Genomic DNA, 23,839 nt, shown 5'->3' with positions numbered 1-23,839 from the left:
CCTAATTTCCATTTTCATGTTACCACAGCCCAATTAAATACTTCTTTAAGTTTTGTGTCCCAGATGGGAGAGCGCACCACTTAACTGAGTTCTAGGTAAATGAGGGACAACGAAACTTTCATTAGAAGCAAGAGATACATATACACACACACGATTTATTTTTTCACTGGTACTGACCTACCCCACTTACAAATTTCCACTGGACTAAAAAATAATCTATTTTTGAAAAAGGACTATATTTTAAATACTCATTTAGCATGTTTATATTGTTCTATTGTTAAGAGTTTTTTTTCCACAGTGGAATGTGTTTTTGGTTTTCCTACCGCAAAAGCCTTTGTTATAGATTTGCATAGACTAGTCACTAATAAATCTTGCTTTAGTAAGGAAGTAGCAGAACAGGAGCCTAACTTTGGGCGAGTTTTAATGTTCCTGAGCCCTGGTTTCTTCATGTGTAAAATGCAGGTCAGTAACAATTCAAACGAGGTCATATGGTATAGCAGGCTGCCTTAGTCCATCAGGGCTGCTGTAACAGAATACCAGAGACTGGATGGCTTATAAACAGAAATTTATTTCTCATAGCTCTGGAGGCTGGGAAGTCCAAGATCAAGGCCCCAGCAGACTGGGTGTCTGGTGAAGGCCTGCTGCCTGGTTCATAGACAGCTGTCTTCTCGCTGTGTCCTCACATGGTGAAAGGGATGAGGGAGCTCTCTGGGGTCTCTCTTATAAGGGCACTAATCTCATTTATGAGGGCTGTGATTGGGGGGTTAGGATCAACACCTTAGCATTCAGCCTACAGCCCAGGCTTAGCACGGTAATGGCACAATAAAAGATGATTATTTGAACATGAATTCAACTGAAATTCAAGTTGAACAAAACTCAAAACCATATACTTACTCTATAGCTTAAAAAAAACTGTTCACTGTCATCTCCTCTACTAGAGGGAATTAAAGCTGGCCTGTTAAGTTGCCTGACAGGACCACTAAATGTCTAAATTGGGAATTGACTATATTCTATCCAGTTTAACCCTTTCTGTTAACACGGGGAAACAGAGATCCAGGGAGTTTGAGAAACTTGCCCAGAGACAGACAACTACTTTTGGGCTGGGCCAAGTGTAAGAGCAGGGTTCCTTTCATTAACACCAACATCTTTTCATTTACGTGGGCTTTCACAATTTACCAAGCACCTCATCAGCTCCATGACCTCATTTATTATACTATATCCATGAGCTTACAGAGATGGCTTTTGGGAGATTTTTTTGCATCTGCAGACCAGTGTTGCAATAGCTTATTCTATACTGACCCTTAAATTTAAAAAATATGTATGTACACACACATGTAAATGTGTGTGTACATATATATGCACATATGGAAGACACGGTACCACATCTCCCCAGGTTAACCCCATGTGGGCCACACCCTGGCAGTCACAAAGCACTAACAGAAAATGGTCTTCGGTTTCAGAATTCCCGAGTTGCCACTGATGCTTCAATACTAAAGGACTTAGAAGTGTTTACACTTTCAAGAGGAGTAGGAATGTTTTAGGCTTCCCTTTAATGAGTCTCATTTTGAGATAGGATGGCAAGGTTGGCCAGCCACTCTTCATGCAGTTTTTGTAGTAAGTCTTTCAGAGAATGAATGGTGAAGCCAATTTATTTCTCCTCCTGGAATTTGTCTTTCTTCTTTTTCTTTGTTGTGAGGTTATATAGTAAAGGTACGGGCACACAGACATTACGAAAGATAAGGGCTTATCACGTGAGGGAGGAAATCAGACAATAAATCCAGAGAAACCTACGGAAATTAAAAATCTGAACTCAGGGGCAGGGCAGGAGGTGACACGGTCTTTTCACAGAGCCGTTACACATAATGCAACTGTCCTCAAAAGCAGGAATGGAAAAGAACTAGCCATTCAGCTGCAGAACGAAGCTGGGGTCTTGGCTTTAGAGCTTTCAATGTCTTTAGCATTAGGCTGGGCAGGAGGTGCCTTTTCCGGAGTAGGCCAGAGAAGATAAGTCCAGTTTGGTTTTTAAGGCTTGAGTCAGCTCTGTGGCCAGCAGCTCGTGGAGGGACACACCGTCGTGGGAGTACACCCAGTTCCTCCCAGTCCAGTCGTAACGCTTGGGGCCACTGCAGGACAAAACACAGTCTGAGTAAGTCCACGGGAACAGCCCTTCAGAAGAAACTCTCACCAAGAAATTGACTGCAGTGCAGATCTAGAAAGTAATACTTAACGAGCCATGTATTTGACTTCTCGTCTTAGGGTCTATTTAATATAACTGAATCACTTTGCTGTACACCTGAAACTAACAAAACATTGTAAATCAACTATACTCCAATTAAAAAAAAAAGCAGGGCTTCCCTGGTGGCGCAGTGGTTGGGGGTCTGCCTGCCGATGCAGGGGACACGGGTTCGTGCCCCGGTCCCGGAAGATCCCACATGCCACGGAGTGGCTGGGCCCGTGAGCCATGGCCACTGAGCCTGTGCATCTGGAGCCTGTGCTCCGCAACAGGAGAGGCCACAGCAGTGAGAGGCCTGCATACCGGAAAAAAAAAAAAAAAAAAAAAAGCAGCTACACAATTATCCTCTGGTACAATTCACAGAACACCTCTCAAGACCTGAAAATATTTCAACCCTATTGATGAGTCTCCATGTATCACATTCTGATCTTTTGCTTTTCCTAACTCACATATGATACCTGAAATATCACAGCAGTGTCTTTTAGATGATGGCCATTCATGTACCACTGACATGATTTGTCCCTTACCTACATTATTATTATCATTTTAGTACGTTCATAACACTGGGCAACCACTACCTCTATCTAGTTTCAAAACATTTTCATCACCCAAAGGAAATTCCATATCCATTAAGCAGTTACTCCCTATTCACTCCTCTCCCCAGCCCCTGGCAACCATCTGTATTTACTATTTTAAAAAATAGTTTTCTTAATTCAATTTTAAGTCCATGAAGGTGAGAGTTTGATGGGCTAGTTCATCCATCTCAAGCTCATCTAGTGAACACAAGCCGTACGTGCACTTCATGCTGGGAACGCTGTGTTTGTGTGGACCCAGGTGTGGCTAGCTTTCACCGTGTCTTATTATTCCAGATGGACACAGAGTGTGCCCATTAATTCCACCTCCTCTGGGCCTCGTGGAGCCGGGTGGGGGGTGGGGGGGACACGTGCTGAGGCAGGAGATAGATAGGCCTCAGGGTAAGCACCTGGAGTTCGTTCCCTGTGGACAGAAACTCCAAAATATCAATAGCAGGACAGTTGGGAGAAGAGCTGAGCCCTGCCCAGATAAGAGAGAAAAGGCCGCACATCCCTCATTCTCAAAGTCAAGGAGACCTTCCCAAAGTCAAGGAGACCTTCCCAACTACACATGCAGAGAAAGGCTCCTTGCAAGTCAAAAGGGAGGGGGTGCCACCCCATAGTAAGTGATGTCAACTACCCATAGGCCTCTTCGCTAGAATCCATCTTGGCTAAGAGATGCACACGTACACAGTGGAGGACCCTGAGATATACCAAATATGGCCTCAGAACCAGACAAACCAAGATGATCGGTTAAAGGAAACCTGGAAGAAATGCTCCATAAAAGTGATTCAAACTACCACAAGGGCGCGACTCTCTCTCTGAGCCGCAAGTGTGTCTATCCACACGTACTGTACTCTTTTTCCTCCTAATAACACTTTACTTGCTTCACTACTTTCCGTCTCTATGTGGAAATTCATTTCTACACAGCTGATGGGCCGGGGCCTTGTCATTAGCCACTGGTCCCTGGTGGTCGAGTGGCTAGGATCCAGCGCTCTCCCTGCCACTGCCTGACCTCAATCTCTGGGCGGGAACCGAAATCCTGCTTCAAGTCGCTGCAGGCCGAGGCCAGCCGAGATCGGTGCCAGCAGCTAATGGTGCTACATGATGACGCCTCGATGGACAAAGGAGCAGAGGATGCTGAGAGCCCACGGGAAGGAGGGGCCCGAGTCCACCTGCACACTCAGGGGAGCTTTTCCGAAGTCCAAGACTGGGACGGGTTTGCCAGGGACGAGGAAAGCTTAGAAGGGAAGCATCTTTGGGGGGTTAGGAAAACATCAAGGATTTCTGGATTATCAGCCAAAAGCTGGGGTTTGAACGCTTCCTTAACAATGGGGATAAACCAAAAGCACTGGACTTTTGTTTAATATGCACAAATAGCTGAACACGTAAAGGCATAATAACCTGGACCAGATCCAGAGAACGTTCCCTTGGCTCTGGACTCCGATTTGCTGCCAGGATGCCAGGCAAGCGTGAGAACCTCCAGGCCCCTCCACGCTGCCTCGGACGTCCAGCTGTCCACCCAGACCTCTCCTTGATTCCACCCTACAATCTCCTCAAGCAAGGTGATGGGGTAAGGCCACTGTTTGCTCTGACCTGAAACGCTGTCAATTAAAAAGCCTCCCAAATATCAGAAATGCAGCCCTAGGAAGGATTATTTTGGACCAACATGAAAAATGGAGTGGAAAATAATTTCTTTTTTTTTTTTTTTTGAGGAACATAGTATCCATGACAGTAAATGGCTGCTCGGCAGATTTTCTTTCCAGATTCCCATCATGAATTACAGATTTTTAAAAAACAACAAAACTTGGAATTTCTTGGAATTTCTTATTATCCAGAAGTCGATTTTTCTAAACATGCCTGCGGTAGGATCCCATTGCTGGTAGGTGTGTCCAAATGCCATAAGGACTTTTTCTGTCTCAAGATACAACACGGGGGAATTCTGTTAGCGGAGCCATCACAGCTGGTTCTGGTGCCCTGCCTGCTATTTACAAAGCCACTGATTCCCAAAGCTGATGGCTGGATTTGAGCTGATCCAGCCAGTTTCTCTCATACTGGTTCCTCTGAGATGAAGGACAAGACTGCAGCCCTTGTGCATGGCCACAGTTAGGGTCAGGGCAACTGTTTGAGGCCAAAGAGAGCAGGCTAATTGGCCCTCCCAGGGTCACCCCCTAACCCCGGCCAAACTTCAAGTAAACTACCTGGATCTAAAAGCAAGACCATCTGTGAATAAGGGCCTCACTAGAAATGACAAGTGATTCCCTGGAGTTGTTTTTCTTGAATTATAACATACTTCCTAGACGAGGCTGGGATGAAGGAGGCCTAATGCTTTATTTATCTTGAATGAAGAATCACACATTACAGTACCATAAACAGTATCATATTAGCTGCCTAAAAGTGCTGTCAACTCTGGGGCAGGAGAAGAGTTAAATACTTTTTTTTTAAATGCAAAAAGCGTTAGGCAAAAAGACTTCCATGCTGGTTATATCTGGGCCTTTCCCAATTCACAGCGCGTTCTCTTTGGAAGTGCTAATGAGTGACCAGGAAGGCTGGTCTGAGAGCTTTTTGTGGGCGTCTCTTTTACTGTCTTACAACCACTTCAGCCAGAGGGATGAGGGACCCCCTCTCCCTGCATGTTCTCAGGCCTTGAGACGCAGTACAGACTGTCTCCAATACAATCTTTTATTCCACTAGATTGAAAGCACATCAATGGAAAAGGCAGGAGGGATGAAAAGCCCTAGAAGGGCTGTTCAAAACACCTTCCCACCTCCACAGAGTACACAGCCCTATTCTGCAAATGGAATTAAACTGACCTTTAACTGAGATGCTCAAAGTGAACCAGAGGCCAAACTTTGAAGACAAAGGGCAACTTGTTCAGATGCTGTAAAAGCAAAAGTGGCTTTTTCAAAGGCACGGCAGTGATTTAGTAGAGAAAAACTGTCAAGGTGGGCTCCGAAAATTTTTCACTTTGCATCTTGTTAACGTCCCAGTATCTGCTTTGAGAGCCACATGATCACCAGACAGAAGTGACAGAACCACAGTAAGCTTTCCTACCGAGCATGAGACACGCTGTAAAACATCAGAGAAGGTTCACTTACACTGCTGCTAACACATGAGGGTGACACTTCTTATACGGTCCACAAAGTCTTGTTTCGAACAAGCTAAACAATGAGAGATTTTGACTTCTGAACGTACCTGGATGGTGAAGACAACCAGATTTGCTTGTTTGGGGTCTGCTTGTTGATCACGTACGTTCCTAGATCTCCACCCAGTTTGATTGTTAAAACACCACCCTGGTGCATCAGATGGAAAAAGCATGAAGAAAATAAAACAAGACAAAGTTATCACTGTGTCATAATTGCCTCCTATTTTGTTATATCTCAACACTTTGCATTTATACAGGTACACAACACACACCATAAAGAACTGCCTTTAATTTAGTGTTTGGAATTAGGAAGTAATGCAGAAAGAGCCCTGCTCTCAGAATCAGACTATGATTAACCACAATGACACTTACAAAATCTCACAGTGCTTTTCCTCGTTTCCTATGAGGTGGGCAAGGTGAGAATATCCCTAGTTAAGTGACTAGTCAGAGGTATTGCATCTGGCAAACGAAAGGATCCGCATCCTTATTGCTGCCTTGGTTCCTCAAATACCAGCCAGAACATACTAGAGATATTAAAAAATGGAGACACCAACTCTACCGACGTCCCAGTCAGCACAAACATCGGGCAGGCCAAGTTCATGACCGAAGAAAGGAAAAAAGGCAAGAGAGAAGGAAATAATCAAACCACCTGCTTTGCTGGTCTCAGAAGAGCAGTAGCCTGGGCTCTGCCAGCAGAAGGCTGACAGTCCACACTGGGGTTCTTATTCCCAGACCCTTCCCAAGCTCACAAGCTTCTCAGATACCCCTCTCCAGCTTTAGTTTCCTCTATAGGAGCCTTGAGTTCGTCAAAAGACTGGCTGGTCCACCTTTGCCCAATAAATGCTCATTTAAATGTGAAAACCCTCTTTCAACAAAGGAGCCCTTTCCTCCCAAGGCCCGAGGTCTCTCTAGAATGGGCAGGATATTAAAGAAACAGCTACACGGCTGAGCTGGTGAACGGGGAGCCTCGTTGCCCCCCATCCCCTGCGCAGCCCACAGACAGGCAGCCTGTCTCTGTGCCTCTCAGAGCCCCTGTCCACCAAGGGGCCCCCCAGTGGTTCTTAGAAAAAGTTTTGTGGTTGGTTTGCAAACACAAAGAGCTGTTGAAAAGGTGGAGGGAATTCCCTGGTGGTCCAGTGGTTAGGACTCCGTGCTTCCACTGCTGGTCGCCCGGGTTCGATCGCTCGCCGGTCGGGGAACTAGGATCCCACAAGCGGTATGGAAAAAAATAAACAACAAACAAACAAAACATGGTGGAGAAAGTGCCAATAATATAACTGATAGGCATGGGATGGGGAGGACACTATTGGGTTATTTTTTAAATAATTTTTTTTCTGATTAAAAAAGAAACGTAGCAAAATTAGAGGCATTGGGAATACAGGTGGTATAAATAAAATGCAAACATCAATAAAAATAGCATCTACTATTTTTCAGTACCTACTCTGTGCCAGGCACTGTGCTTTGCACTTTGTGTACAACTGCTTCCTCCGTGACCATAACCATCGGAGTTGGAATCATTACCCAATTTATAGATGAGGACAACAGAGGGACAGGGTAATAAAGAAAACTTAGTAACGGGCAGGGCTGATCTTAAATTCAGGTCTGCTCGGGTCCATAAGATGCTGCTGTTTCCATAACACGAAGTGCTCTCTCCATCCCATTAATCAGCGACATGAGCTGTTCACTCTCAGGTATTGGCTGCCAGTTTTTAAATGCAGGGCTAGGATCACAGTATACATCAGTTTGCTTTTTAAAACATTTTTTCTTGAAACCCACGTGTACTATTTTGTTAGGACTACCTTTCATTTATTTCAAAATTTCTTACAACTGTATAATTTAGTAGTTTTTAGCATTCCACAAAGTATTTTCAGAAAGTGTGCAAACATCCCCACCGTCTAATTCCAGACTATTTCCGTCACCCCCAAAAGAAACCCTGTACCTATCAGCAGTCGCTTCTTCCCCCCTCCATATATAGTTTATGGCTTATTTTTCCATATGATATGAGGCCCAGAGAATCAAGACATAATTTCTTCTAATCTGACCTATTTGTGGCCCTTAAATGCTCCAATGTGCATTGACTCTATACCTGGGAGGTGCGTGATGCAGCGGAAAAGGCAGGGGGCCAGGTCTAGGGATGTGCGTTAAGCCCCATCAGCTGTGTCGTCTCCTTGGGACAATATCTTTTCTGCCTCCTTCAGAGACAGTGCGAGGGCGAGGGGCCGATGGGTGAGCTGAGGTGCTTCTGGGAAGGTTACCCTGACGCCCCTCAGCTGGGACCATGACCCGCGCATGTCCCCACAGCTTCTGTGCTTTCCTCACTGCGTCTGAGCTGCTAGCTTGTTTGCCGGTCACCTGCCCCTTCGCTCCACTACTATAAGCACCTTGCGAGCAGATCTGTCTTTTCATCCTAGCATTTTCAGTATTTGTACAAAATATCACTGAATTTAAAAAAAAATTGTGGATGAGTGAACAGAGTGGCTGATAACCAGGCACTGTGATAACACACACATACCACATGGAGGGCAAGGTTATGCAAGGCAACACTCAACCACGCCCCCTCTTGTTCGTGGTGTGTCATTAGACGTTTTTCCCCACAGAGCCAGAAGCTGTTTCCAAAGGCAAGTGGCAAGAGAAGGGAAACTAGCTGTCTTACTGGTTCCCCAGGAGTTCTTAAAGCTTTTGCAACTGTCTTCAAGTAGACAAATAAAGAGAGTTTTTTGTCCATTAGTGTTATTCCTTAAGGGGCAATCTGAGTGTCTACTTTGAGAGAGTGGGTAGACTTTAATGCAGGGCAGTGCAGGAGAGAGAGGCAGTACTTAGCAGCTGCTGAGACCCAGGCACTGACCAGTTGGAACAGACCCTGGCCACAGCTGGTGAGGCTTGATTCCCGACAGGCAGTATCAGTGGAAGCAAAAATAGCAAGGCTCAGGCTCTGTTGTCACCAGCTCAGTTGCAGAAACAGGCACATATGGGAATGGCACGTTGAGTCAGGGGATTTCACATGTGTGCATGTGGCTTCCCACACTCCTAAAACAGATGCTGACTTCCCCTTAAGGAATAAGAATAATGAATATAAAGCACTTTTACCTACACAGTTTCAATGAATCCTAAGATACACCCGGGGAGGTAGAGGTTACTGTCACCACTCCTTTACAGCTGAAGGACCTGCCCTCACAGATAATTCACTGAAGCGCTCTCGGAAAGAAAATACAAATGCAGGATGCTAGGCCAGGCCCTCTGTCACCATATCCAATAAAGTGCTAAGTCTGAGCAGGGGTGTGTGACCTAGGACCCAGAGGTGGTCTTCAGGGGTCTGCATAGAGCTCTGGAAGCTGATATGTACTCATAGGTATGCAGGGATGTTTTTCTTGGGAGAGCAGATTCTCACAGGGTGTCCTGATCGCCAAATGGTTAAGGAACCTCTGCTCTATGGCAATAATATGCAGACAACTCAGTGAACGAAGGACATGGCGGCAAGCAAATTCTCATTTAAGTGTCTAAGAGGCCAGGGCTCTGCCTGGGAAAAAAAACGAAGGCAGTTTGGAGGTAACTCTCTAAATAGTGTGGTGCTTCTCATGGTCTTCAGTGTCAAGTGTAGCAGACTCCGTGGTTGCCTAGTGACGGGAGGGGCTTGGGCTCTGGTAGGCAGTTCCCTCTGCTATCCATTACCAGTGAGGAGTGAGGCCTGAACCCAGACACTGACATCCACCGCGACCCGCCCCACTTGATGGACAACACAGTAGCCAAGAAGCTGCTCACGTCTCCCAGTCCACAGGAGGAAACTGAAGAAACGTGGCCTGGGTGTATCTGGAGTATTCCTTTCATTTGCCTATTTGGCCAGTAGCAAGTGGATAAAACAGCAGTAAGTGCTGAGTGGCATCAACGAAAGCATGTTCTGGAAAAGGAGGTGGGCCTCATTTCATTTACACAGTGAATCGACATTCGTTAAGTCCCCGCTAAGTACTTAGCAATGTTCCAGGCATTGGGAGACCAGGAATGGGCAGTGTTCCAGCTGTCAAGCTCAGTGTAGCCTTGGGCACTGATGTGTAAAGAGACAGTTACAACACAGGGTGATCGTCCTCGGCGTGCTGGGCAAGGAGGGCAGGGTGGTGTCTGCCTGGAGCATCTAGGAGGGCTGCAGAGAGGAGGTGACATCCAACTGGACCCTGAGGGCACGGAAAGACTGCACTCCAACCAAGCTCAAGTAATGGTGTTACAGGTGTTCTACTGTCTATAATGTAATTTCAACTGATTTATATGTGAAATACATAGTTTTCTAGCATCTGAAGGACTCTAATCAGGAATTCACACCTGAGGGTAGACAGCATTTCAAAGTACTCAGAAGTCCAAACTACAGAGGGAGCTACTATATGCCATTAACCTTATACACCTACACTAGAGATTTTCCTACTTGGCAAATGATTTCCTAGAAATATTTCTCCCCTAGTGAGTAGAATGGTATGGATTGGCTAGAAAAACTCAGGTGCCTCTTCCCTTGCAAGAATGGGTTTTAGACTCTGGAAAGTGCAGCAGCTGAATCACTCTTCAGAGAGACACTCTGAAGGTAGGTAAGATCCTGACCCACCACTGAGCAGAAGCTTTTGTTGCCTGCCTTAGTGAGGTAAGCAGAATCCAGCCGCTAGAATACTGGCACCTTTGCTTCTAATGAAACATTCAGGCAAAGTGTTTGAGTCAAGCAGGGGCTTCATTAATCCTATAAGAACAGGTGGTGTGACTATTTCTGTGGCATGTTCCTAAAGGTTTGCATGTGTGGCAGAGTTTAGCCTGAGCCTTGGTTTCCCCACAGTTACAGAGCCTGGTAAGGAGGCTGGGGTAGAGGAGACCTGTAACTTCCCCAGCTCTAATCATCCCACAGATGGTCAAGTTCCAGAGGCCAGTTTGTAATGGTTCCCAAGTAGCTCTGCCTTCTGAGTCTGCCTGCATAAGCATGTCTACAGCCCTGCCGGGACATTTCTGCTGCTGACAGCGACCAACGAATCCACCTGGAAGGCATTTGATCGTATCTTGCCTCGTTACCACGAAGTCCCTTACTGTCCTTACAACTAAGCTTGACACCTGCCCATCTGATGGAGTCCTTTTCTATCCAGTGCCCCCAACAGCAATATCCAATATACCATTTCTATCACTTTAGCCTGACAGCTGGTTGTCCTAGATAATTCCATGATTTAATCCCAAATGCACTCTTCATTGACATTTTCTGGTATTAATTAATTGCTGTCAAGAGGGCTGGCCTCTGCAGGGGATGTGCCCCCACTGGCAAAAAAGGGCTGCTCCCTAAGGCCTAAGCAATAATTCTAAACCCAAAGGCAGACCCTTGCTCAAGTCTGCCACCTGGTGGCCAGTCGATACACACCAGCACTGCCCTGGCTTCTAGGATTTGGGGCTTAAGTTTCATCCAGCCCTGGGGTTCTCGCCCAGCTGCATTAGAATCCTCTGAGGAGTTACTCTAAAAACTTTTAAAACCCCAAAGCCTGGCCTGGGCCACACTCTAGACCGATTTTTATTTGATTAATAAACATCTCTAGGGATGAGACCCAGGGATGCTCAGTAGAATCTCAGGTGAGCTTTTCAAAAACATGCTTCCTAGGACTGTACCCTGACCACTGTATGAGAATTTCCAGGAGTGGGGCCCATGTCTAGTCTGAATACATCTTGGGCAATCTCTCACCCTGCTTAGGAACTAGCCTGCCTGCATGATGAGAGGCGTCTTGCTACACAAACACATGCCTGGGTCCCTCCCTGATTTATCTTCACAGGTATAGAGTGAAGCTTGAGAATCTGTATTTTTAGGCAAACGTGAGGCTCAGAGAGGCCGAGTGACTTGCCCAAGGTCACAAGCCTGGTGATGCAGGGCTGACACCAGAACCCCAGTCTTTTGGTCCCATCCATAACCGCATACTGCTGGAGAGGAATTCTTTATCTTAGTGAGCTAAAATTCTTAAGGAGGATACAGAAGAATGAAAAGAAGCAAATAGGTACCCCAAAGGAGACATCATAGTCTTCAAATGTGTAAGGTTTGTCTGCAAGGTCTTCAAAAAACTCTGCTAAGGAGTCCAGCGTCTCCTCGGCCAGTCTTTCATAGGTGGTATCGTCCAGAGGGCTGTGAGGGGAATAGAAACAACCCCGATCATGCAATCACCAAACCGCTCCGTTTTATTAACATTAATGGACACATTTATTTTTTACTTAAATTTTTTAAATTGATGGAAAATATCTAACATATACTGAGTAAAAATTGAAACAGCATCAAAGGGTTTACAGAGAAGTAAGCCTTTCTTCCCAAATAGGCAGCCCCCATCCCAGAGTCAGCTATGATGAGCGATCTTTTAAATATATAAATGAAGCACCTTGCAGTTTTCCTTTCATATGTCTTGGAAATTGTTCCATATTAGCACATACAGTTTTCATAGTATTTTATCTTATGTTATTCATTCAGTTTGTCCCCTTCAGCAGGACACTGAGGTTGCTTCCATTGTTGTTAAAATTTGTTGGGCAAACCACAAAGTGGGAGAAAATATCTTTATTCTATATATCTGAAAAAGGACATATCTAGAACATGTAAAGAACTCTTAGAAATCAACAAGAAAATCCAATAGAAAAATGGGCAAAATACTTGAACAGATTTCGTTAAAAAAAAGATATCCAAATGGCTAATGAACATATGAAAAGGGGCTCAACTTTGTTAATCTTCAGGAAAATGCAAAGTAAAAAATCACATTGAGATACTACCAGAATGGTTAAAATGAAAGAGACAGATAATATGAAGAGTTGGCCAGGAAGTGCAGTAACCAGAGCTTTCCGATACTGCTGATGGGCAAGTAAATTGGACAATCGCTTTGGAAAACTGTTGATACTTCTACTAAAATTGAATATATTCATATCCTATGACCCATCAATTCCACTCTTGGGCATTTATGTAACAGAAACGCATACCCAAATATAAATTTCCTTAGCAGTGAAAAGACCAAAACCAATTTCGATTTGAAAAAAATTCAGATGACAGAAATATAGAGTTGTATAATACAGTTTGATACTTAATATTGTAATTGCTCTAAAAAAAAAAAAAAGAAATGCATACCCAAGTTCACCAAGAGACATGCACCATGCTAGAATGTTCATAGCAGAACTATCCAACAGCCCAAACTGGAGACTGCCCAAGTATCCATAGGAAATACCATAGATAAATAAATTGTGATATATTCATAAAATGGAATACTACAGTGAAAAACAGAATTGTCTATAAATATAACAATATGGACGAAACACTTCTTTTGATGGTGATTGAAAGAAGCCACATACAGATATATTTATATTTGATGATATAATTTATATAAAGTTAAAAAACAGGCAAAACTAATCCATGCTATTGGAAATCAGAATGGTGCTACTCTGGGGCAGGGAGGGGTTAATAACTAGAAGTGAGCAGAAGGCTTGCTTTCAAGGGGCTGGTAACATTCTATTTCTCGAAGCATTTCTTGAGTTACATGGTATCTTCAGTTTTTGAAAATTTATCAAGCTGTATACTTATAACTTGGAGACACTCCTGTATAGATACTATGTTTTCATTTTTTTAAATTGCTATAAATCCATAGAGACAGAAAGTAGATTAGTGGTTGCCAGGGGCTGGGGGAGGGAGGAATGGGGAGTGATTACGAATGGTTATGGGGTCTCCTTTTGGCGTGATGAAAATGTTCTGGAATTAGACAGTGGTGAAAGTTGCACAACCTTCTGAGGACACTAAAAACCACGGAATGGTATATTTTAAAATGGTGGCGTTTATGGTGTGTAAACTATGACAAAGAAAATTGCTATAAACATCCCTGTATGAGCTTCTGTGCCCGGGTGAGGACATGTCTGTAGGTTACAGGAGGTGTCTTGGACAGCTCCATCATCCGAGAGTTTCTAAGTGGCCCCAGGAAGACACCAGTGGCTGCCAGTCAGTCAGTGCAAGACAGAGGTTTGCAGTATGGCCCCTCCCCCACCCAGCCCATCACCCACCTCAAGGGCACAATGTGGGGAAGGCTACAGGGCTGATCAGGACATGGCGAGTGGGGGGCCTGCGGTGGGGCTGTGCTGGACGTCTCCCTCTCCCTCTCCTCGGCTACAGCCGATGGAGGGGGGATCTGGAGAGAACCAGGAGAGGTTGACATGTGCCTGGAGGAGCTTGGGGAACATAAAGGCACCCATGACTCAGGCATAAAGTCCAAAGTCAAGAGCTTGACAGGTGCTACCTGTCGATGACGGGGGGCCATGGCAGAAGTGGGCTGTCCTTAGCGTGGCAGGACGAAGGTGTGCTTCCCAGAGGCCAGAAGTAGACCCTGAAGAAGGAAGCTGGACTTGGGGCTTCCTGCAAAGGTCCCACCCAACCTCAGAGGACTGCCTGGAGGGACTGGAAGACAGAGAGTCTGCCCGAGGAGGTCACAGGTCCCACCGCCCGCCTCCCCTGCAGCCATGGGGAGTGACAGACAAGGAAGAGTCTCCAACCAGGGTTTCATAGAGGGAAGTCCCCCAGAGCCAGGGCAGAGGCTGTCCCAGTGCCGCTGGACATCTCGGCCTTCGAGGTGGATGAGTGACTGCATGGTCCTGTGGTTGCAGCCTGGGGGTGTGTATGGAAGCAGAGTCCCTGCAGATACAGGCGCAGGGCGGGGGGCTGCAGCTTTTCCCCAGAACCCATTGCGTCCTCCCTCCAGGCACCCGCTAGGCTACATTTCCTGGCCTCCCCAGCTGTTAGCTGGGGCCCCCGGACTAAGTCCTTCCTGCTAAAATGTGAGTGAGGGACAGATGTCACCTCCAGACCTTCCATGCTCTTGTCCCTTTCTGTGGAGTGGAAGCTGGACAGGGTGACCTGGCCTCGACCTGCAGAGGACAGTAAGTGGCTGATAGGCGATAGGAAGGTGGAAGGAGCCTGGCTCCCTGAATCATTTCACAGAGGCCTGGCCACCCCCCACCGACAGAGAGCGGGGACACGAACCACTCCTGGTTGGAGCCATTGCAGTTTTGGGTCTACTTGTTACAGACGCTTGGCCTGCCCTAGCTACTAAGATGTCAAAGAGAATAACAACAAAACTCTGGAAACAACCTAAATGTCCAGTAATAGGGGATGGGTTAAATGAATTATGGTACGTCCATAAAACTTAATACTATTTCATTAAAAATAATGCGGTGGGTAAGTAGTGATGTGGAAAGATGCTTATGAATGCTGCTGCTTAGGGAGAAAGCAGATGGGGTGGGTTGCTATGGGATGGTTTTGGTTTTCTTTAATTTTTTTTTGTTGTTGTTGTTAAAAAAGGTAAGAGAAAAGGAAAAAAAAAGTATGTGTATGTGTGCGTATGTGTATATTGAGAGAGAGGGAGAGGGAGGAAGAGATCTCTGATGTGGAAGGTGTTTTATCTCACCCAGCGTCACCCAAAGTTCCCGTTGTCCTCAAATTCATCCAACAGACCCACTGCTTTTTGACATTCAGGATCTGGTTGAGGCAGCAGAGGCTCAGACTCTAAAAGCCAAAGTGAAGAAGAACGTTACCATTTTTTACAACATACAGTCCATTAATGCACAGTTTGAATGTCGCTACTTCTACATTCGAGAGTGACGAGGTTAAAGTTTTTCAGGGTATATCTTTCTCAGGAAATTTTTTCGCCTTCTTTTAGTGCATCAAACTGTGCTCTCCGGGGCTCTCTCTAAGCCTGTGCTGTCCAACTCAGTAGCCACAAGCCACAGGCAGCTATTTAAATGTAAATTTATTGAATAATATAAAAATTTAGAAGTCAGTTCCTCGGTCCCATTGGCCATGTTTCGGGTGTCCTGTGGCATCATGTGGCTCGTGGCACAGACAGGACACACCCACCACCACGGGAGGCGCTGCTGGCAGCACTGCTCCGGACGGGGATGGGGCAGTTAGCATGGTGGGGGGGGTGGAGGGGGGTTGGGGGGTGCGATGGGAAGTGTCAGCCAAGTTCTTAGAATGTGACTCAAGTGAGCAACAACAGATAGCAGGTGTCCAGAAGACAGGCCGTGCCTCCAGTGCTATGTGACAGATCTCACTAACACGATCTGCAGGGGACACCGTGACCCACTGATTTCTTGCAATACGTAACTGCTGAGCGTCCTGGAGCCCGGCTCTGAGGACTAGGGTCTGAGCTGATGACTGCCAGGCAGGCGGACCAGCTAGAGAGATGGTGGAGGGGACGGAGGTCTGGACGGAGGGAGAGGTGGTACTGCCGAGCGGAGACGGCAGGGGAGTGATGGAGAGGTGGGCTGCTGGACTTCATCCCAGGAAGGCACCGAGGTGCTTCCTGAGGTTGGTGGCAAGGCTCACCTTCTCCAAAGAGCATGTGGTTGCCACTAAGAGAAGGGGGCAGAGGCTGTGGTTACTCTCTTGAGCCATCAGGGCCCTGGGCAGGCTGAGAAAGGAGGAGGCTGAGAAGTGAGCAGAGGAAAGGGGGGTGCAGAACGCAGATGGCCGTTTACAAACGTTGGCTCAGAAGGGAGAAGTGAGAGAGCGGCCGTGATAAGCACAGTATCGCCACAGCACATTCTAGAGTGTTCACCATCAGCGGGGTAGCGTCCTCAGACTTTAGACAAAGGCACTCAGTTAGTCCTCATAACATTCCAATGAGGGAAGTACTATTCACAGTCATTATTCACGACAGTGATGTCCTATAAAGTTGCCACAAACGCTGGATTAGCAAGTTACTAAGGGAAATATGGAGAGGTTCCTGCAAGCCTCAGGTCACATGTTCACCAAATGATCAATGCATAACCTTGTTTTACATGTGTTCCTGTTCTAAGGTGCCTTGTTTAATATATTGTTGATTCCTTGACACTGAACTCACAGCCAACAGCGCTAGAACTCACACTTTGGACAGAGCTTATCCAACCCAAGTATTTTCTCCCTAAGGCCCATCACAGCCTTCTTGCACAGAGCAACACTAGACAGCACTTCAGCACGATGCTTGCGGGTCACTTTAAACAGTGAAATTATAAACGGAAGTCACGAAAATGTGAAAAACGCGCCACCAGATAGACAGTGAACAGGACCCTTGTTTCCAGTGTGGGAGCTGAGAAGTGGACAGAGTGGCACTTTGTCTGACCTCAGCCAGGGACATGTGAGTGGAGGTGACTCACAGTTTTTGCTGCTCTGTGCACGTCCGAGAATGACCACAGAAGTGCCCTGAGTATCGATTTTGGGGATAGAAATACATTTTAGTGAGTAGGTGAATTCACAAGTAGAGGATGCAGGAATAAGGAGGGTCGACTGTATCTGTATTTTACAGATGAGGAAACTGAGGCACGGAAGGGTAACTTGCCCAGAGTCACACACACATAAAGTGGGGGAGCTGGGATTGGAACCCACGCTGTCTGGACCCAAGGTCTGGGCCCCAAAGGAAAGAATCACATCCTGGGAATGATACAGGACTCCAGACACGGAGGGGAGGTGTTTGAGAATGCAGGGCTCACCTCAGTCAATTTCCCTTCTCTCCGGGATCCTGGCCCCTCAGATCCTAGCTGTCTCAGTCTCTCTGCTACCTTCACACAGCTGTTTTTGTCTTTTTTTTTTTTTTTTGCTGTACGCGGGCCTCTCACTGTTGTGGCCTCTCCCGTTGCGGAGCACAGGCTCCGGACGCACAGGCTCAGCGGCCATGGCTCACGGGCCCAGCCGCTCCGCGGCATATGGGATCCTCCCAGACCGGGGCACGAACCCGTATCCCCTGCATCGGCAGGCGGACTCTCAACCACCGCGCCACCAGGGAGGCCCTGTTTTTGTCTTTTAATTTTACATCTTCCATGGTCTGGTGGGAGGGCTGGTCTAAAAGCAAGGTACTCATTCACAGCCAGAGTAGAAGACTTCATTCAGCTGTGTTGATTCAACAATCACAAGAGGAACAGTTGCCAAAGACTCCCTGCCTTGTCTCTCACCTGCTTTCCCCATCTAACATTCCCTGGGTAACCGCTTAACCCTCCCAAGCTCTGCTTCCTCCTCTGAAGGTAGGGATCATGGTACCGGCCTTGCAGTCTGGTTATGAGGATCCAACAAGAGGATATAAATATCCCAAACACGGGGCCTGAGGGTTCCATCAGTTTCCATTTTGAAGCATGTCAACAGAAGTGTGAAGAGGTAGGAGGTCAGAGAGGCAAAATCCGGCCTTTGCCCAAGGGAGGCAGATGGATTTCACGCTAGGGAGCCACCCAGGGCCACCCCTCCTGTGGCCACATCACCTGGAGCCAACGGACTGACTATGTGTCTCGTGCGGGTCTGCTTACTCGAGTCTCCAGGGTTCAGTGACTCCATGAGCGCAGCACAGAGGCTCATGGGAGACATTGGAGGAAATACCAGATAGTTCTTGGGCCCACAGGCTCAAGTTCAGGCACTGGAACCACACGACTCAACTAAGGCCTGGCCTGGTGGTCGGCAGGGAGGCCAGCCTTCACCCCAGGGTCCCCTCAGTCTCCTGGGCCCTGTCAAACCACAAGCCTGAAGAGAGAATCAGCTCTCATCCGCTGCTGGGGAGGACAAACTGGTACGACCACTCTTGGCATCTAGTGAGGGGGATACCTGCCGGCCCCTCGCTCAGCAATGCCAGTCTGAGGACTTCACCCAAGAGGAGGTCCTGTCCACTCACGGGCACGCCCAGTGCAGCACCCCTGTAAGAGCAGCTCACTGGACTCAACCGGATGTGACAGGAGGAGCCTGGACAAGGTGTGACATACTCACCCAACGGCTGCTATCCAGCAGACAAAGCAAATAAATGACAACTGTGTGCATCAGTGTCGCCGAGTCTCAAACACTGATCACCAGGAGTACAGCACAGCGGAATAAATACAGCAAAATGGTTTCTTTAAATGAATGCTACATGCTTTAGGGAGACATACACAAGGAGGTGAAACTCTGAGAAGGGGATGCCTGACAGAATTCAGGATAGCAGATTCCTCTCAGGGAGGACCAGGCTGTAACAGAAAGAGCACCAGGCCTTCGTGGAACACTCAATATTGTATTTTTTTAAAAAAATATTTATTTATTTATTTGGCTGCGTCGGGTCTTAGTTGTGGCTCACGGGATCTTCGTTGCGGCATGCGGGATCTTTCATTGCAGCACTCGGGCTCTTCGTTGCAGCGCAGAGGCTTCTCTCTAGTTGCGTGCGGGCTCCAGAGCGTGCAGACTCAGTAGTTGCGGCACGCCGGCTCAGTAGTTGTGGTGCACGGGCTTAGTTGCCCCGAGGCATGTGGGATCTTAGTTCCCCGACCAGGGATTGAACCCACATCCCCTGCATTGGAAGGTGGATTCTTAACCACTGGACCACCAGGGAAGTCCCTGGAACACTCCATATTCAATTTCTTAACCTAGTGGTGGGAACATGGGAGTTTGTTATTAATCTTTAAACAATACAGATATATTTTTTAAAATATTTATTTTATTATCTATTTTTGGCTGCATTGGGTCTTCGTTGCTGCGTGCAGGCTTTCTCTAGTTGCGGCGAGCAGGGGCTACTCTTTGTTGCGGTGCGCGGGCTTCTCATTGCAGTGGCTTCTCTTGCTGTGGAGCATGGGCTCTAGCCGTGCAGGCTTCAGTAGTCGTGGCATGGGGGCTCAGTAGTTGTGGCTCACGGGCTCTAGAGCTCAAGCTCAGTAGTTGTGGCTCACGGCTCTAGAGCTCAGGCTCAATAGTTGTGGCACACGGGCTTGGTTGCTCCGCGGCATGTGGGATCTTCCCGGACCAGGGCTCGAACCTGTGCCCCCTGCATCGGCAGGTGGATTCTTAACCACTGCGCCACCAGGGAAGCCCACGGATATTTTAAATACACTTTTGTGTATAGACTCTACATATAGAGTCATGTATACTGTCTGTGGAAGACAATAACAATGAATTTAGAGTGAAGTAGGGCATAACCCACCCAGGCAAAGGCCATGGGGTCATAAGTGACGATCGTGTCCCTCTAGAAAAATTAATAGATGCCTAAATGCCTTCCGAGGTACGCAGAAGTGGTTGCAGCAGGAGCTCCTGAAGTTGTTTAAGAGCAGTGGCACCTAGGTATCACCTCCTTGGAGCTGCCTCCAGCATTAAAGGGGAAAGGTTAGAGACCCTGTCACTGTCACACTCTCTTATTATTAGGGTCGGAGGCTGCCTGCTGGAAGTAGGGTCTTCTCCAAGCCTCGGGGTGAATAAGGCAGGCAGTGGAGGGCTGTGAGCTGCAGGCTTACAAGGCATTTCTGTGGATTCTGGGTTCTGCTGACCAGCTGGAACTGAACATTGACAATCAGAAGCTAAATCTGCTCACCTCCAAAGCTGTGCACACAGTAGCCGCCAGACACACGTGGCCACTGAGCACTTGAAACATGGCTGGTGTGACCGAGGAACTGGATTTTAAACTTCACTTAATTTTAGTTTAAAAATGATACTCAATATGGTTACTGGAAATTTTAAAATATGTTTGGGGACAACTCAAGTGTGTGAATTTACTTTTTCAGTTGTGAATTTTATAAAATCTAAATATAGATCAAGTATTTCCACAGTAAACTCAGTTTAACATCTGATGGACAAGGGATGGACGTATGAAATCCATACTGGATTTGGAAGAATGAGTACAAAGAGGGAATGTGAAATATCTCAGTAATGATCTTTCAGTCTTGATTACCTGTTGACATGGTAACATTCTGGCTATAGTAGGTTACGTAAATGTATTGTTGAAATTAATTTCACCTGTTTCTTTTTACTTCCCAATGTAACTACTAGAAAACTTATTGCACAGGTGGCTCCCATTCTATTTCTGCTGTGGAAGTAGAAGCAGCCAGCAGAGAAAATAAAGCCAGAGAAAAGGGTCCCCAAATGAACTCCCCAAACGATCTTGGGTCAGAAGTCATCAGGACCCACATGGAGTCCAAGGGACTTTAGGGATCGACCTGAGGACAGTTAAGGCCTTAAAAAAACAGGATCGTGATCCCAGTTGTCACTGTCATCCACCCAACTCCACAAGTACTGAAGATGTGCAAGGGAACTGCGGAATAGACAGGTTAAACCAACCTGATTAACTATGGAAAAAGGGGCCCAATGGGTAGCCTAGGTTGTTAACCACCTAGCAACCTCCCAGTGGCCCAAATCCCAGTATGTGCCAAGTGCCCACCTCCCGGGTGCACCTCTGAATCAACAGCCCTTAACAGCCACTAGGTACCGTCCAAAAGCCCATGCCATATCTTGTCAATCTCCTAAATTAAAAACTGCCGAGGACACAGGCAGGCGTGGAATGGCACGTCAGGGCAGCTCCAGGTGAGAGCAGCACAGAAGGAGCAGAGTAATAAACGGGGGCGCTCTGCAGAAGGGGATCATGGGACCAGCATGGCCATAACTACCTAGTTTTCCTGAGAAGAGGGGGAAATCCGTGATTCCAGCTTTGAGTGTTGACAACCAATCCCAGTGTTTCTTCAAACAGGGTCAAATAACACACGTCAGCGGGAGGTGTAGGCCTAAAGTCTAAATTCCGGAGCTCCGTGAACAATTTGGGCTGGATTTCACCTGCCTCCTTCACCATCCACAATCCATCAAGCGGACCAGCCACTCAGAGTTGATCGTCGCCCGCTTTCCTGGCCTTTATCCAGGCCATTCTCTCCTCTGAGAGCCCCTCACTGCCCCCTGCCGTCTTCAGACCCTGATTAAACATCATCTCCATCCTCCGGTGTAACCTTTTCAACCCCACAGACTTTCTTTGGGCTTCCTCCTTTCAAGTCGTGGGGTAACCGGGTCAGGTGTTTCTTTGTATCCCCGCGAGGGAAGATAAGTGCAATTAAGTGCTGAAGACTTTACATATGTTAATTAAACTGCAGGCCAGCTCGGCAAAATGGGTACTCTCCCCTTCACAGAAAAAGAAGGCAGGCCTCAGAGAGGTTCTGGGATCCCCCGACGTCCCCGAGCTCTGCTGAGTCCAGGGGCCAGACTTTGGAACCCAGGTCCGATCCAAAAGCCCTGCTGCTCTAGCTACTGTGCTCCACAACTTTGACATCTTTACCTCGCTCGCTGAAAGCGTTTCGTTCATAAAAGCCCATGCTTGAAAACATCAATCTGACAGTATGGCTACTCATATTTATATACTGTCAATATTATATTGATATATACTATTTTACTGAAGTAGTTCTATGTTTACAGCATGCTAATATATAGATAATATACATATTATGTATATTATAGTACCTGGCATATATTATTAAAGTTCTCGCAAAGAGAAGTGACAAGCTTAGAGCCACCACAGGTCCCTAAGAGCCGATGCCCGCCCGCCTTCCCTGCCTTTGCCGGCGCGGTTCCCGCAGTTGCACTGCAGGCTACAATCTCTGTCTTCTCACCAGAAAGCAGAAGCCAGTGCAACTGTAACCGGGAGAAACGGAGACTGGGGAATGCACGGCGGCCGCCGCCGCCCTTCCCCCGCCTGAGCGCGGCCCCGCGGGAGCTGGAGCGAGCGGGTGCGCGTGCCCGGCGTGCGCGGCCTCGCTACGCCGGCGTGCGGCCTGGGTGGCTACCCGTGCAGATACTCACGGGCTGGCTCGGTGTGCAGGCCGCGGCGGTCCCGGTGCGCAGGCCCCGGCAGCCGTAGAGCCGGGAGTCCTTCGTTGGCCGCGGGGCCCCGGCGCGGGCCTGGGCAGAGCCCGGGGGTGCCGAGCGGGGCAAGAGGCTGGCAGCCGCTCGGCGCCCAAACGTCCACATGCTCCTCGCGATCTGCGGCCGCTCCGCCTCCTGCTCCGGGAACTCCGTGCGCCACCTGGTGGTCACGGGTTGCAGCTGCAGTCGCAAGCTTCCCTTTTCTGCAGGCTTGGAAACGAGCAGAAGTTAGACTTCAGGAAGAGCTTCCCTGCGTTGCTCTATTTATGCATTTAACAAAAATAGAGAACCTGTTTCGTGCAAAGCAGGGGGCTTACCTCTTGGGCAACATAGTGAATGCGTAACCAAGGTCCCTGACCTCGGAGACTTCAGCTTAGACCCGCTGCTGACGAATTTTATACAAAAGGCTTTGGGAGCTGTAGTTTTGCTGTGAACGGGTTGGGGTCCTGAAGCTGCTTGGCCGCCAGTATAGGTTACAGCAGTTAGGAGATTGCGGACAGGAGACTGACTGCCTGATTTAAATATGTCCCCTGCCCACTTCCTACCTGTGTGGCCAGTGGGTAAGTTAATTAACCTCTCTGTGTCTCATCTGTAAAATGGGGTATACAAGTTTCTACTTCACAGGGTTGTTATAAGGATAAAATGAGTTAATCTATGTGAAGTTTTCTTGGACAGGCCCTGGATCCTGTTAAGTCCACAATAAATACTAAGTTGTTAATACATTTTAAAATAAAATTTTACTTAGGTAGTGTAGTGCAAAGGAATATGAACTGTGAAAGTTCTTTTGTATTTTATATGTGCTTTAGAAAATGTCAAATATGTGTACTAGAGAATATCATCTTTATGGGTAAGATAGTGGGAAGAGGAGATAGAAAGTGTTAAAATTCTACCAAAGCCACCTTGGTACTTTGTGAATAGAGTAGATAAGACACACATATAAATACTTAGGACAGTGACAAGTGTTAAATGGGTGTCAGCGTTGCATGGGAGAGTATATACAACTAGGGGTGGGGGCAGTCAGGGAAGTCTTCACGGAGGAAGGGACATTTGTTCAGGGCCTTGAAAAACAGGATAAAGGAGGTGGAATCTGACTGGCTCTCTGACAGGGCATTCTTTTGGTTGGGAGACATTTTCCTGCATTCAAGTAATTCTAAACAGCAGTTTATTGAGCACCTGTTATGTAGATGTTAGGCATGAAGAAACCATTTCTTCTTGTAAAGTGTCTGGAGATACTTTTTTTTTTTATATAAATTTTATTTATTTATTTATTTATTTATGACTGTTGGGTC

General features: G+C 47.1%; 1 protein-coding gene and 1 long non-coding RNA gene across 2 annotated transcripts in view; one reads left to right on the top strand and one right to left on the bottom strand.

Moving 5' to 3' along the window:
• Positions 1-23,839, top strand: part of LOC309799498 — a 110,077-nt gene that overhangs the window by 41,653 nt on the left and 44,585 nt on the right. The gene's annotated exons all lie outside the window — the stretch shown is intronic.
• FXN (frataxin) lies at positions 549-22,677 on the bottom strand. Its single transcript, XM_082613963.1, has 5 exons — positions 22,488-22,677; positions 15,367-15,464; positions 11,951-12,071; positions 6,001-6,098; positions 549-2,123 (listed from the first exon to the last, which is right to left on the bottom strand). Exons 1-5 carry the CDS (start codon positions 22,653-22,655, stop codon positions 1,961-1,963), a joined length of 648 nt encoding a protein of 215 aa, XP_082470089.1. The 5' UTR covers positions 22,656-22,677; the 3' UTR covers positions 549-1,960.

This window comes from Mesoplodon mirus (assembly GCF_964341445.2).
Source record: "Mesoplodon mirus genome assembly, chromosome: 1".
NCBI classification, from domain to species: domain Eukaryota; kingdom Metazoa; phylum Chordata; class Mammalia; order Artiodactyla; family Ziphiidae; genus Mesoplodon; species Mesoplodon mirus.
The sequence above is the reverse complement of the archived record's forward strand: the minus strand, read 5'-3'. Positions and strand labels throughout refer to the sequence as shown.

Excerpts from the sequence above, each read along its gene's own strand:
- FXN (XM_082613963.1), bottom strand. The coding sequence starts at position 22,655 with ATGTGGACGTTTGGGCGCCGAGCGGCTGCCAGCCTCTTGCCCCGCTCG. Across the intron at positions 15,465-22,487 it reads CCTGCACACCGAGCCAGCCC|AGTCTGAGCCTCTGCTGCCT; the intron begins GTGAGTATCTGC and ends TTTGGCTTTTAG. Across the intron at positions 12,072-15,366 it reads GGAACTTTGGGTGACGCTGG|CCCTCTGGACGATACCACCT; the intron begins GTGAGATAAAAC and ends TTCCCCTCACAG.